The sequence below is a fragment of the Stegastes partitus genome, unplaced genomic scaffold (assembly GCF_000690725.1).
Source record: "Stegastes partitus isolate 25-593 unplaced genomic scaffold, Stegastes_partitus-1.0.2 Scaffold1620, whole genome shotgun sequence".
NCBI classification, from domain to species: Eukaryota; Metazoa; Chordata; class Actinopteri; family Pomacentridae; genus Stegastes; species Stegastes partitus.
In genome coordinates, this window is record NW_007579351.1 from 123,050 (window position 1) to 139,097 (window position 16,048).

The following is a 16,048-nucleotide window of genomic DNA, read 5'->3' on the forward strand; positions in this document are numbered from 1 at the left end:
GTGAATTTGCAGATATTTGGTCTCAACAAGGTGTAAACTGCCCTCTCTGTTGACTTTTCTTTTGGATTTTTCCTTCTTGTTCTGTCACTCACCCACAGGGACGGTGGCACTCTGGGGGCTCTCGATCAGCAGGGTGGACAGCGGCGGGTTGTCGATGGGCTTGTCCAGATCCTCTGGGGCTTGACCCTCGCCCAGAGACCACACTGCTCAGTGACGACAAACACAAACATGACACAGAGCTCTACCGTGTATTGTGTACTCACAATACCGTGAGGAGCTCTGACACCCACCTTTCACTTTGCATCTGAAACTTTTAGTCTTACCAGAATAGAGATACAAAGACGGACAGAAGGACTAAAAGACACATTTGCTCACTTTGAACAGTCACACCTCATACAGCAGCAGCTCTTTGCAACATGGAAAGCATGAAACAGACGATGTAGAACAAGCAGCGCTGAATTATACCCACATGTGAGGAAATTATGTAAAATATTTGGGTTTTGGAATTCTTCTGGATGCTGCAGTCTTCTTTGAGTTCCTGGAGGTCTGAATGTTGTTGAATCACACCGTGTCCACATAGCTGCTACGTCTTAATATTTCACCATGTTGACTGTCACCAAAGTTTTGTCCTTGAACTGGTCTCTGCTATTTTTAATTCTTCATGTTGATGCAAATGAAAAAGATTTCTTACGGCCTCATTATCTTTTTCATGTTGCCCAACATAGTCGTGTGACAAATAATACCGATCTAAATAGCGGATTGGAAAATAAATTAATTTTTAATTTCCGGACTATCACTTTATTACCTGAGTCTTTTCTCCCCATGGCTGGCACAGGGACGCTATCATCTAAACAAAGACAGAGAGAGATTTACAGCATATTGTGGTAAATAGTACTGTAAAGTCCACTGAAGCAAGCACACACATTAAACAGACAAGCAGTTACAGACTTGCAAGCGGTGACGTGAGGAATTCAGAATCAAAAGTCTGATTAAAAAAATTTATGCATTGCTCCTTTTTTCACTTTCAAACTGTATTTTGCATACTGAGTTGCTGCTTGAAATTGTTAACCAGACTGTTATGATCTGAATTTCAAATGTATTCACATAAATGGACATTTATGTGTAAAAGAAAAAGAAGACTCTGAAATTAAAATTAAGAGGGAAAAACAACCTCAGTGCAGTGATATGGTGTATATTAATGTGTTAGCAAGAAAATATTGAATATCTTGACTTTTGTCTGTTGAAAAACTAACTTCCAAACACACAAAATATTAAGAAATAAACATGTCTCCAACATGTTTCCTACATCCAAACAGTGGGTCACTCTGATTTACGCTAGTTTGGTCAGAGGAACTAGAATGGTGCTATATTAACAGAGGGATCTTACTAGGCAGCTCAATTGAGAGTTTCTTGATTGAATTGGCGTCCTCTGTGGAAAAAAGCACAGTTATAGTTGAAATTAATCAGGATAAACTCAACTAGTTTAGATGGTTTGATGAATCGTGTGTCTGCAACATTGTGGGTCTGACTAGTCGCTGGATGCTTTTCATTAAAAACTTAGGGAGGCGGCTCGGCTGTATATCTACCAGACCAACCACATTCTTCATCCTTGAAGATTTTGTCTTGTAAAACTTAAATATGCATTTTGATCCCACTTATAATTACAGAAAAAGTTTACCTTAGTGTGGTTTGTACAACTGCAAGTTTGCAACTTCAGGGGCTGTAAAGCAACTGAAGGACAAAGTGAAAAAGCTGCACACAAACCACACAAAAGGTATAAGTAGTAAGAAGTTCCAAAACAAAGGTTTCAAGAATGAGAACATGGATATATGAAGCACAGCTGGAATCAGGATTACAAGATGGTGCCTCAATCAGATGACAGCTGCTATGTGAGACCATGGAGCAAATTACTGTCTAAATGTTATTTGATTGAATTGGTGATTCTAAATTGTCCGTATGTGTGAATGTGAGTGTGCTTGGTTGTCTGTCTCTAAGTGTAGCCCTGTGATAGACTGGTGACCTGTCCAGGATGTCCCCTGCCTTCACCCTAAGTCGGCTGGGATAGACTCCAGCCCCCCCACTACCCTAATGAGGATTAAGATGTGTATAGACAATGGATGGATGGATGTTATTGGATTGGATCACATTATGAATATTATCTGTTTGCTGGGTTTGTGATGCTCACCGTTGTGTGGTTATTCCTTTTCCAAAGACTTTTTTGTAAAGTTAGGAGCTTTGCTTTGATTTCATTGATCTAATTTATGTTTATTCTACACAGAAATTATAACTCAGTTTGGCAGAGAGCTGCTCTGGGGGCTTAAATGAGAACAAACTGATTGTTTTGACAAATGCATGTCATTTTAAAATTCCTCATTACACAGCTGCTTTCTGATGCTTATTTCACCAGCCAATCAGGTACAGAAGTTCTAACGCAGCTAAAGTTGATGACGAACTTGCCAACACTAGACATCGTACTGGAGAAGTCATCGTTATGTATTGGGAACATTTGTGCTCATCTAGAATTTCCCGATAGCTGTTGAACACACCACCATAGGATCAGGTTGACTCCTCCCATGGCTCCGCCCCTGACTGAAGGTGTTTAAAGCACCTGTGGCATCATGGCTGCCTTTTCTCTCTGCTTGGCGGTTGCCACGTGGATTCCTCTGTGTTTCTGAGGTAGGTGATGCAGTCAGGATTGTTTAAAGACTGTTGGCTGTTGTAAAGATTTTGTTCATTCATGTGCACATAGTGATGCCAAAAGTTTGACTGCATTTGTGTGATGTTGACACAACTGATCCCCTCAAGTCTTCCTAGGAAATACACCATAATGCCAAAGTATGGATTATTTTAAGCAGCAGGAAGAAGGGTGTGATAGTTGAGGTAAACTGTTACATATGGAATGTGTTTTTTTGTATTGTAGGTTTATTGGCTAGTTTGCCTTTTAGCGTTACCCTTTAGCTCTTTTTGTTGTCATCCTTTGTTCTGTATATCAGATTCAGCCAATCGGTCTCTTGGTGATTAGTTTGACTTAAATGTTGGATGTTATTATCTCCCTTTAGTGGAACTGGTTGCCAGCTGGTGCTGGATGATAGGCACTCTAAAGTAGGTTTCCTATACAGAGAACTGGGTCTCAATATCTTACACCTCTTTGTAGCGGTCGCGAATTGCTGTGAGCTCATGAGTGTTAATTTGTGGAACTCCTGGAACACTGTTAAGTAATTAGTTACCTCCCCAATGCTGGCTTCTGTCCATTTCCCCCGTCCTCTGATAATATTGTTGTGCTGGAAGTGTCTGGTTTTGAAATAGTTGCATTGTTAAATAGAATTAAATTGGAAGAAATCTTTTGCATTTTCATAAATTCTATTTATTGTGTTGCAGTTTTGACTGGGACAGTGAATGTTTGTAAAGCTCCAATATGTCCAGCTTCTCTGAAAAAGACGAGCAAAGGTGCATATAACATCAGCCAGAGCTATTGAATGTGTTTTTGTTATCTTTAACTGTTTTGTTCTTTAAAAAATGAACATTTCTGTTTTGCTCTAATGGTATTTATATATTGATTTTTTATTTTTATTTTTTGGAGGGGAAGTTTTGTAATGACAAGCATCTGCAACGTTCTCCCACACTGTTAAAGAGACAGAGCCTAGATGGTGTCATATGATTGATTAGATGAGATGAAAATACGTGGAGGATGAGTCAGGTATCTTGGTAAATTCACTTCTTTACCATCATTCCATTTGATTTCTGTGTACAGAGGTAACATTCATTTTAAGATGGCAAATAAGTGAATTTTCCGAACGTAAGCAACATAAAGTAACAAGCGTATAAACGTATAAAAGGAATACCCTCAATGCTATGCTCCTGTCATAGCCCAGGAAAATTTAAGATGCTCCATCAGCGATTCGTTACCAGGATCCGTTCTTTCACACAATAGATCAAAACAAATGTGGCCTATATGAAGTCTGTAATATAAGTTTGAAAATTGGAGTTTGCTGACTTTTCATACTTGAGGACACTAATGTCAAACCTGGGCACAGAGACAAACCGAAAAAGCTACAATTCAACAGTGCGTTGATATAAATATGCATATACACAATAAGCATACATGTGTTTCTACATGTGAAATATCATCACATCCATCTTTATTTGTGATAAGTAAATAAAGGTTGATGTGCATTATGCAGTGGCATTTTGCATGTCGCAATCACACATTTTGAACATGTATGTCAGGGCACAGATCTGAAAATTTACAGACTTGACACACCTCACCATAAATGTGTACCGTAATAGGATGAATTATAGGTTTTATTTAGTTGTTCTGAGATCCTTAGCATGGCCATTCCCACAGGCATGTAGCTAGAGTGGCAGAACTACTGTTAAATTCTGGAAGCACTTCGGGGGCCCTGAGAGTTGTTTTGAGCCTGATTTGAGCTGAGTGCTTCACCATCCTCAAAGGGGAGCAGGAAAAGAAGCAAAGAGGAAGCTGTAAGGGTTGTTGTGGGTACCAACCTTCTTTGGGTGTTGGGGAAGTGGCTGCAGCATTATCATCATCTGCAATAAAGGTGTCATTGACAAATAGACCCACTTATCAAAAAAGTTCCAAGTCCATCACTGGCAGGCCAACAAGACACAAACCTGGCAGGCCGTCACGGCCATCGAACGCATGCGAGACAAGACTTTACTTCGGTTGTAGCATGCAGTTCTTAGGTAGAAAAAAAAGGCTAAATACTGACTGATTTGACTTATAAAACACTAACTGCTGTTTGTCTGAGTGTGCGATCATGGCTGCATGGACAATCAAAGCTTTGCGCTCATTGCTACAAGGTTCTCAGAACAAAAGCACAAGCACCACCGTGCACTACACACAAGTGTAGTAAATAAAATTCAGCCTTAAAGCAGCACATATTGGCAAAAAATGCTCATGACCAAGCCAGGGAAACTCTGTAGCTTCGAAAATGGCAGTTGTTTCACCCGAGCTGCAGTTTCATTTTGCTTTTTGGTGGTTAAGATCAAATCATTCGCTACAAAAATACAAACAAATCTCAAGGACACAAACTGGTTTATCAGCACTATACTTAGTGTACCTGTATTTGCTTGTTTGTACTGCTTTGTTTTTTTTTTTGTTTTTTTTAATGTAGAATAAAGGATTAAGGGTGTGGACTCACCTTGTACACAAATTGCATCACCTTCAGATTGCCATCTTTGGACCTAATCAGTATTTTAATCATTTCTTTAGACATCATTGCACCATGAAGTCTTCAGGTGCAAATGTATTTTTTCAGGTTTTTTTGAAGATGGCATGCAATTAAAGCTAGGTTTGGACTCAGCGCTGTTTAAAAAGCAATTGATAAATCCATGCATGGCTCCAGTCAGTCAGAGTGACTGAAGTCCATAGCATTCTTATCAGAGAGGTAGAAGGAATCTACTCTACGGAGAGTACATTTCAGTTTTTAGATCATGTAAGAAAAGAAACGGCAGTTTTTGCCATGCCGCTGAGCGATTGCAGTGTGCTTACTTTCGGGGCTTGCTTCAGTAGCATTTGATTCGAGGAGCTCGAGGGGTAAAACATGCACTTTCACTAAGAGAGAGACATGGGACTGATTCATATTTAACAGCATACTTACCGGGTGGTGGGGGAGAGCAAGGGCCCTCTTCCTTTACAGCGGAGTCAGCGGACTCTGCTTGCTCTTTCACCCCACCAGGCTGTGGCTGGTTTGAGCCGTTCTCAGCAGGACTCGGCTCCTGAGCCACCACAGCCTGCAATGGCTCAGGCTCTGTGGGCTCTGGATTCTTCCCATCAGTCTCTACGGGCTCTTTCCCCTCTGCTACCGGCTCTGTACAGCAGACAAAGCGCCAGGCTGGAGCAGCAAGCATCGAGCACAAACACTGGCAGCCTTACAGGACAATGCTCGGCCAAACGAGGAGGGTATAGACGGTGGATGACAAGAAGTAGACACTTCTAGCTGGTGATATTTGAGTCAGGAAGGTAAAGTCAACTGAACTGACTTGATAGTAGAGGTGTATTTTAATGGTATTTGGTCATAAACAACAGGATTCGATGGCAGCAGGGATCACCAAAGGAGGATAACGTAAATGTTTGTACATATGCACAACAAAAAGTAAATGCAGCATGTGATGTTTTACTGGATTCTGTCCATTCTTGAACATAAGAGGAAGTATTTCTTGCTCTAGCACATGGCATCTCTACTACAGATAAGATCATGAAACAATCAAGTTTGACTGTATTGGAAATTATAATAGGCAAATTGAGAGTGGACTCATAGATCTGAAATTTAAATTTGAAGATAAGTTACTTATGCTGCTTGTCAAGTGTTGTTCCTTTTTTTTTTTTTAAGTGCTCGGTGAAGTTGACAGACACTCCTGGGCATAGGATCAGCTCACTGGACACTTCCATGTCCACCATCATGTGCCAGATTGTCGCAACATGCTGTCTGAGACGATTTTTTTCAGAGGACGAATGGTCGAGTTGTGAACATTCGAGTGCCTGACTATGGCTCTGACATACCAGCACCCAACATGCCAACAGCCTGTTCTCATCTTTCTCCTGCCATGTGAGGCATCGTGTCATTTGAATAAAGTCACACTATCTCACCATTGTCCTTTAAAGCCACACCTGACTGGGGTGTGGATTAACTCGGTGGGTGAGAATTTGTCACCAGTTGAATAGCTTAAGAGCTTTTGATGCACAATTGGCTAAATTTAACCTTTTTCTCTAAGCCATTTGCATGCTGCATTTATACTTCTGTTGAGTGTAATTTCATACTACCGGCCTTTCCATATAGTGTTCAAGTCATTTAACAAAGACCTACAAGTGGTAACCTTATAGTGGTGCTAAAGGGAAGAAAAAATTACCCTCCTGGCACCGTTAAGGCCTGTTAAGAATTTTTTAAAATGGTAATCCATGTCATGAGTTGTTGAAATATTTCAGTTTGGTGCCCTCTGACTGAAAGACTAATGCCACTCATAGAGCCAATTCAAAATCAATCAAATATGTCCAAAGCACACCTCTTATTTAAGCTGCTTTGCTTTGCTCAAATACACCAGTGAAGCATCTGTCTGGTCATTGCATATCTATACCGCAGAGTGATCACGGAGGCAGGGATTTACTAACTCGGATATATGATGCTTGAGGCAATAAATTTGGACAGCTGGCTTTTGAATGGAGTCAGTAAAGCCCAGCTTCCATAATCCCTCTATAGACCTCCTGTGTGATGACTCAATACGTCATACAGTCACACAAATAACAGCCACAGCAGGAGTTAGTACCAGCAAGTACAAGGCAAGTACAGCAGTACAGGCATGTGGATGTGTGTACAGTGAGTGGGGTGGCTCACTTAAACTCTATCTAACCTGATGAACATTTTGCGTGTGTTGAGCATTCATACCTCCACAAGAAAAGTGCAGTTTCAGGCCTCTCAGAGTGAATTAAGAAAAAAAGGAGTGATGGCACACACCAAACGAACACGTGATGTGAGTGTGATGTGCAAAGGAGAGACACATTCTGGGGCAAGTGAAGAGAGGACGTCAGGGTTTACCCACCTGGGGGTGGAGAAACCTCCAGGGAAATCTCAGGTAGGGTTGGGGCACCGTTACTGTCTGGGGCAACACTTTCTGAGCATGTGACAAATATAGTGGTGGATGGAACAGCTGCTTTTATTAAGCACAAAGCCTCAGCATCTGCAGTGCCTCGCTCAGTCTCGCACTCACCAAAACAAACGCACACAGACAAAGAAACACATGTCGAGACCCACCTGCCTGCAAGTAGGCACACACACACCTTATCACAATAAATCATATTTCCCCGGACCACTCTCCCAGTTACAGATACATAGGAATCTTTGGGCTACATTTGCTTTCTGAAAATGTGAAAAATGTGCTGTTAATGTGTCAAATTTGGGTTTTTGCATAGGTCATTGGTTTTCATAGTTGCACATTAATCAACACATTAATGAACACACTAGCTGGAAGTATCGTGCATTTATTACATCCCTCAGTAATTTGTTAGATCCTCTCATTTTGTGATAATGCATGCTTGTCCTGGTGATTGCAATTTTAGACTCTGTACTTACATTCAGTATTTAGTGGTAATGCTCTGTTCATCAGCATTTTAGAGAAAGGTCTAGGTGCGTTCAGGCTTTCAATAAGTCCAAATTTTATTGACCTGCAGTATTTTGCCTTAGCTAGATTGCTGTTACTAACTACTGATAAACTGACACTCGGAATTCAGGATTTATTATTTGGGAGTTGGAGGATCTGTGAACCTGTCGCTTCACTCTAAGAGCAGGACTTTGAATATTGTTGCATGTTGTCACCAAGGCTTGTTGGTTAACTTTTACACAGAGTTATAGAATATATAGTATTGTTTAAAGGTAGATTTTTATATGTAGTATGGAGTAATATGTCATGAATCATCAATTCCGTTTTCCTAAAAACTTGCCCAGCACTGGTTACGACACTAGAACCCATAATCCAGTGCAAGCAATTATTTATTCCCTTAAATATTTTTAGTTAGACCCTAAAAAGCTGAGCTTTATCCCCCACGACTGCGCAGGAGCCTCAAGATGCTGGAGCTCCAAGGTCAAACCGCAGCGCCGGCAAAAAGCCAGCTGCATGCCAGCAACTTGCTCACATGGGACGACGGGGGGCGTCAGCTGAATCAACAGAGAGGGATCAGCTGGCTGGCAACAGGAATGTCAGAGATCCTGACAGCTTGGTTGCAGATCCCTCCGGAGCACAGCAGCACATCGATACTGCCGACTATTGACTCCACATTTACACTCCTCTGTGACTGTGTTTGCGCATTCACGCCAAGTTCAGGGTTGCAATTGTCATGTTACATGTAAAGACGTGTTCGGCTTGCCTGCATGTCTCAATGCAAACAGTTGATGTATCAACAGAGGTATTCTCTGAGAGTTGGCTTCCTTTCACTCTGACCTTCTTCTACTTGTGCAACTTCTCCTTTTTGAGCACATTTTTGATGATTCTATGTCTTGTGCAACTCTAATCTGCTAGACTGTGAGGTGACAGGGAGATTAGGTGTGCACTCACCTTCTGGCTGCCCGTTTGGTGTCTCATCTGCAAGAAGAAAAAAGAAAACATGACCATCGGTGGCTTCAATGCAATCAACACATTCAGCTTTTTTCTGTTTGCATACATTGACCCCATGTCAATGTATGCAAACAGAAAAAAGCCGAATATGTTGACATCCATTCACGACTAAGCTCTATTATCTTTGTGTTGGATGCCTGACTCCTCATGCTTAGACACCATGTAGACTTAAGTGATTATGAAGGAGGCCTCCATGACACACCATTTGTTTGCCCTCTGCCATGTCTAGACTCCAGCCTCAGCAGATCAAAGCATCCATACTGCCCTTGGCATGCACTGACGGGATTTAAAAATTAAACTCTTCTGTTATTAGTGGGTTAGTGGACCACAGAGACGTCAGAGCTTGTCTAGTCATGAAACATCTGGAGCATCCTGTTCTTTGACTGTCCTTGAAAATCTTTCAGCAGCGTATGAAGCAGCGAATTTATAGTCAACATAGGTTTGGGCCTTCCACACTTGTAACTTCCTCAAAACTGTGAACTGGATTACATGTAGAAAAATAAAATGCAGAGGTCATGCCACAAACCAGTCTTGATAATAGAGTTTAAAAAAACACATTAGGCAAGTTGGAGAAAGGCTTAGTCAATCACTGGTCTTTATGGCAGTGAATGAAAAATAATAGCTCAGCAACTGCCTGACAGTGTCCTTCTCTGTAATGTGTACTGCAAAGCCAATAAAAGACTGCAAACACAGTTGCTTTGGGGATTATAACTAATGCACAATACATAAAAGTGCAATCATCTGAGTCTTATGTAATAGGAGCCAGCCCTGAAGGCAAATGTCTGATGCTCAACTCCATCAACCCGAGGGACCGAGCGGAAGAGATGCTCTGCTGTGATTGGTGGTTGGGTAGGCTGGGTCAGACAGCAGAGCTGATTCAATCTGGCACCAACGGAAACGCCTGAGGAAAGTGAGGTTTCCTGTCTGCAGATGCCCAACAACTTTCTGATGAGACTGTGATGGATAATGAATGCTAACCCTCATCACTGAAGTGTTTTGGTTTTGTTTTCGAATGTATTTATCTGTGAATCTAAATTAACCAAAACCTACACGGAGATCAGCACATGATTGATTTTTAGGAAGATAAAGCTGGAGTGGGAGTGAAAAATGTCTTTATCGTGGTAGTCTGTCTCACTAAATCTTAACTTGGGGTATAAGTCCAACATTTCATTCACAGTTCTCGCTGCTTTCTCCTCCCCTTCCACTATCAGAATCTCCCTTGCTAAACCTTAACACGTCTGAAATAGCAACCTACATGCTGAGAAGTTTTGCCAAGGATTTGTATCATGCAGTCAGGCAGACCTGCTTGGTTTAGTCAGAGAATTATCTATTTTGATGTTTGCCTCGGTGAAGGCAAATGTGCCCCAAAACGTCATTATTTTTCAGGGGCACCATCTCTGTATCCTGGGCTTAGTGCCACCCTAGACAACTATGACCAGCTTAAAGAAAGCAAAAAACTTCACATTTCACATTTTTGCAGATACCAGAATCATTATAGGGTTCAGCCAGACCATTTCTCAGTCCTGACACAACACTGTGGAGTTATCATGTTGAGCAATTAGTTGTCAACAAATTGAATTATTGATTACCTGTTGGCTTCATCATGTGGTTTTTCATGTTGACTCTTAATGCTCGCATTAAGTAGCGTTAGGGTTGCTACGCTAACGATGCCAGTTGCTGCCTACATGGGTGAGTGTAAGCTATTTATTTATTGGTGTAAGGTCCACCATCTGTACTGGATTATGTAAAACAATGGATGACCTTCTCATAGTCTGGAGACATGCTGTGAGTGGACCAAGTTTACTGCTGATCTCAGCACAGGACATCTGACTTAATTCATAATATACTCAAGCAGGGTATTGGAAATTGCAGTATTTTAGCAGCAATTCACATAAAGCACAAAAAAATTATTACAAAAGTACACAACACGCACATTTACTCCCTTTATTTATCAATGAGCTCATGTCTAAAGCAACCTCAAGTTCAATTTTTAAGCTTACAGCAAGCAATTGTGAGATTCATCATTTTAATACTTGGTAGATTATTTGACCATAAAAATTGTGCAGCCCTATTGATTAAGTTTACAGGTTTCCCACAGAAACAACAGTTTGAGTAACTAGGTTGGTTAATAACTCTCTGTATGTAGGACAATCTGAAGAGTGACTTTAATAATCGACTGCCGTCCTGTGATGATGCTTAAAAGTAAACCATTCATTTGGGGTTCTGCATGTGTGAGAAGAAATTGAATAGGAAGACAGATGTTAATGACAGATGTTTGTATTGATCAAACAAGTGCTCAATCACAGCACTGTGTGTAACATAAAGTCACAGATGTGAGCAGTAGGTGGATTTAGAAGCTTGATTTTCTCCCTAAGCTCAGTGACAAGGTGAGACACTAGAGAGATTCTTTAGATCCAGATTATTTTTGTATTGTAGCCCCATAAAATATTGATGCATAGCTCTTGACACAAGTGTCCTCCTTTCTGTCAAAATATCCCTGACATCTTTTTACATCACAAAGCCTCTGAGCTTTCATCAACTCTTCATTTAGCGTCTTTAGCTTCAGAGAAACCTTTCTTCCGATCGTACAGTCCCCCAGTCTCTCACTGCCTGCTCTTTAAAGCCAGTCTATGAATAATGCAACTCTAATTCCACATATGCACACTCTGCATGCATCGTTTTTATAATACAATTTCTTCCATTGCTTCAGAGCTTCTGATATCCCTCCATTTGTAATGATTCCCTGTTAGCATTCCTTGTCAAAATTAGCAGCACTCCCATCTCACTTCGAAACAATGTGTCGCTGGCCACTGGGCCACAATCCTGCAGGGTCACATCATGTACCCGAGAATGAGCCTCGCTCGCTCTCTGTCTCATCACCACAGAGATAATGAGGGTGGAGAAAGGTTTTGTTTTACCTCTGAGGACTCCCAGGGCAGCTGACAGGGCTGCAGGTATTTTCAGCTGTCGCTCCTGCTGGCGTGCAGACAGAAGAGCTCATACAGGCTCTGCCGGCAGCTTCATTTTTCCTAATATAGACCTTTATTACGTTATTAAAGATGAGCTGACAGTAATTAGGCTGTTTACCCTCGCCTTATGTATTTTTTTTACATTGACTCCTTGTTGCTTGTTAGCCTGGTTTGATAACAACCACGATGACGGACGCTGGAAGAGTCTGGAAGTAGATGAAAGCTGTACTTGAGTGGCAATTAGCTGCTGACAGGCTTTCCCCTGTGTTTTAGTGTGGTTTGATTTATGGGGTGGTATCCTGTAACAAAAAGCAACGGAGCACAGTGAGAGTGATGGACCCTGGTGACAGCAAATGTGAGATGAAGACATGGACTTCGCTCCCAATGAAACTCAAACCTTTGTCATAGCGGGATCAGAACTGGAAGGTCTCTAAACACAGGGGCAGAGGTTTATCAGGGATGTGGCTGACCTCTGAGTGGTCCGTCCTAAACGGAGATTGGCAGGAAGATGTCTGTGTTGGTGCAGGGCAGGAAGAGGAGGAGGAGGAGGATGAGGAGGAGGGGCTGCGAGATGGCAGGGAACAAGGGATGGGGATTAAAAGTGCGCTCATTCTGAACTATTCCAGGGACAAGAATCCCGGTCCCAGGAGATCCGTGGACGACTCAGCCAGTCCGTCATCTCTGGTTCGGACTTTTAAAGGCTTGAGAGTGGCGGGGCGTCTAAAACAACAGCGCTGGCCTCCTCCACTTCAGCTGTTCAGACTCATTTAAAGAACAATACTTTTCCACCCTTATTTATCTGCTGCTCGGGGCTCCACAGTTATTTATGGGTAGTGTTTGTAGCAGACAGGAATCTGTTGCCTCTATTTTGCCACAGCTTTGTCTCTGAGGGGATCAGCGATGTTTATGGCACTGGATGAACGCTGTGAGGGCACCTGTGCCTTACACAGTTCAGCGCGTACTGAAGATTTGTACTGCAAAGAATTGGGTCTTGAAGCTCTGAGCTGCCTGCTTTCAAGTGAATCAATTAACCCAGTTTTTAAACATCAGTCTACTCGCGTCAATTTGCTTCGTATCTCTTGATTTGGATGAAGACAAGCACCCAGAAAGAACTTAATGGAGGTGAAAATCCTCATGAAGAGGAGGAATATCCCTTCCAAGACTCATGCATTTAGATGTTGTGGGTGCAAAGATATGTGTTGGTATCTATGTGCACATCAGCAAATGATGCCCGATGTGTCAAGAGCTGCTACAGACGGACCAATTATCCTCCAGGATCATGGGTTTATTAAAAACTTGTATCGGCTCTCATCAGGAAGGCTTCCAAAGTCTAAACAAAATGTTCTGTTTCCTCTACATGGGCATGTCTGGGTCCACAGCAGACCCCCAAAGAGCCGAGCTAATGAGAGGGGTGGGAGTAATACCATATTGTAATGACAGACGCGAGCAGATTAACCGGGAATGCTGATGGACGCGGTGGTACAGATGAGTGACGTTATGGTGTGGAAGAAAGATCCAACATGCGGGTGGGGCAGGGGATGGGTTCAGATGCGGTGTGTGGTTGAATATGGACCTAAGTTATGAGTTGGTGGGGGCAGATCTGAAGGTTTCAGGTTGGCTATTTGTGCCTGGTTCCCATCACTCATCGGGAAAACATCTACAATCAAGCTGCCGTTTATCCTCACTCTCTCGCCCAGTTCATCCAAATTGCATCATCCTTCACGGGGGGTTTTGCTTGCGCCCGGCTCGGCACTCATCAACATTCCTCCAGTGCGTCTCATCATCGTGTCTTTCCCCAGTCGGATCAATCCAGTATGCTGACCCAGGGCAACAATACTATCCGTTCATAAACCTCAAATCTTCCCTTGCACCAAGGATGGCAGAAACACGCATGCATCAGTAATACAATACCACTGTCAAAGTCACTTTGAGGATTCCTATGAACAAGCTGGCAGAGAAGTCATAAAGTGATGGAGCTCCCTGCAATGAGCAACAACTGGCCCTTCATAGACAATCACAGGCAAACGCATAAAAAGCTGTCTGTACAAGCACATTACACTTCTTTTACTCTAAAACTCTATTGTATTTTAGATCACATTCCATCTTTTTTTTTTTTTTTAGTCTCTTACATGCTTTGATTGTTCTTTGTTAGTGCTACGTGCAGCACATGATCAAGACTCCTACCTTTCTTTGTGGGCTCTGGCATCTTGAGACGCCTCCCAGGAAAACTGTCAAGGAGTCAAAAGGTGCAGGTAGATACCTTCAGAGCAGAGTGGGAGCCCTCTGAGTCCAGGAGGGACAGATAAGAGGAGATGATGGTGATGTTGATGATAGGACAGTAGCAAAAAAACCTCTCGCACCAGAGTGATGGGAGATGAGGAGGGCACAGGGATACGGTTTGGAAGACTCAGTGGGGGAGGTGAGGATGACCAGTGACCGATCCAGGAGGGACTGGCTTTTAGGCCTTATATAGAGAGGTGGCATGCTCCTCCTCTCTGGGTGCTGCTCCGTCCTACACCTACCGTCACATCATCATACCCACCATCAGCAGCAAGGAAAGGGGAAGTTTATGTTTATGACTTTGTGTATGATTTTACATCTTTACCTAGAGGAGTGCTCAATTTTATTGTTATTGCCAACAAATTCCATGAAAAAAAAAAAACAGTTTTTACCCTTGAACTTATCCAATTGTTTGTCAGAAGTCTGCCATCGCATTGTGGCACCAACGCAGAAGAAGAGAAGTTGAACTTGGCTCAGTGTTTCTACAACATGGCATCATCTGGCAGTGCTCAGGTGCTGCTGCTGTGATAATAGAAAATCCTGTCTTCAATAATCAGAAATGATTTTTTTTTGTGTGTGTCTGATAGGCCTTTAAACACACAGATCTGACACTTAAAAAAAAAAAAAGTCTGCTTGCCCACCCAGCTCATTAGCATCTACTGAAGATGTAAATCTTAAATATTAGATCACAAACACACAGCTCTCATTTTTTTTAAATTTCTAAGTCCTGGAATTTTTCTTTTTTTAGCTAATGTCATTCAGGCAAATGTAAATACTGTGTTTGTTGTGAACTATTTCCAGCCACAGATATTGTGTGCTACCAGCTGCACAATTATGTATGTGGGATCGACTCAAAATAAACTGCAGTGTCCACGTTCATTGTTGTCAAAGAGGTATGCTATCCATTGACATATACTGTATATTGCTGCTATATTTAGACCAATACTTCTTCATTTACAAGGTTTACAATCTGTGAAAGTTTCACAGTTTGTACAAATTTCCCAGACTGTCAGTGTTTTTATGGCTGGGTATTCTTTGTGAAATTCTTTACTGCAGCCTTTGAAATTAGATTTGTCACTGTCACTTATTGCTCCCTCGGTAGGCTGAGGGCAAATCAGGGGGTGGGGTATTTTAAGGAAAACACGTCGTCACTGTCACAGGTCTGAGGCTGATGTAATACTCTCCGACAATCCTGGGTTACGGTCAGATGATATACAGCATATTCAGAGAATCAGTGGATTTATCATAAAAGAAAAGTTTGAGATGACAAGCAGGTTCTCGATGCCAGATGCCGGCTATCAACTTAATCCGGGGCCGACTGCTGTCCAAGAACAGCAGGCTTTCCGACCTGGCAAATAAATACTGGGGAGATGCCCGAGCGGTGGTTATACGGCCTATACTTAGAAAGCCGTCATAAACCTTGACATTTGACATGTGTATCTGACATGAAAAGAGGGTTTCATTGTGAATTATGTTATTGAAGTGGCTGCTTTGGTCTTAATTAATCTTTTTAGCACGTCAAACTCAAGTGATAAATCAGGTGTAGTCTTTGGTAAGGTCGTGAAGATTAAACAACGAGGCTGAAAGCTGCCGGATTTACAAGCAACAACAAGGCCGGAGCTTTTTTAACCGACACACTGAAGCTTCTCCACATGTGCAGCGCCACGCTCCTG

The 16,048-nt window shown here is 42.1% G+C and overlaps 1 protein-coding gene across 11 annotated transcripts in view; it reads right to left on the reverse strand.

The window, feature by feature from the left end:
- mybpc1 (myosin binding protein C1) overlaps nucleotides 1-14,532 on the reverse strand; it is a 43,183-nt gene extending 28,651 nt beyond the window's left edge. For 3 of the 11 annotated variants that reach the window (XM_008300995.1, XM_008300994.1, XM_008300996.1), the window contains exons 1-7: nucleotides 14,280-14,532; nucleotides 9,067-9,093; nucleotides 7,558-7,629; nucleotides 5,622-5,831; nucleotides 1,388-1,429; nucleotides 806-847; nucleotides 93-203 (exon numbers count right to left, since the gene is read on the reverse strand). In XM_008300995.1, the coding sequence (XP_008299217.1) occupies nucleotides 93-203; nucleotides 806-847; nucleotides 1,388-1,429; nucleotides 5,622-5,831; nucleotides 7,558-7,629; nucleotides 9,067-9,093; nucleotides 14,280-14,301 (526 nt within the window). In that variant the 5' untranslated portion in view covers nucleotides 14,302-14,532. Of the gene's footprint in view, nucleotides 1-92; nucleotides 204-805; nucleotides 848-1,387; nucleotides 1,430-4,506; nucleotides 4,549-5,621; nucleotides 5,832-7,557; nucleotides 7,630-9,066; nucleotides 9,094-14,279 lie in introns of all 11 variants that reach the window. The other 8 variants (XM_008301001.1, XM_008301000.1, XM_008301003.1 and 5 more) reach the window with 6 other exon arrangements.
- Between the last annotated feature and the right edge of the window lie 1,516 nt (nucleotides 14,533-16,048).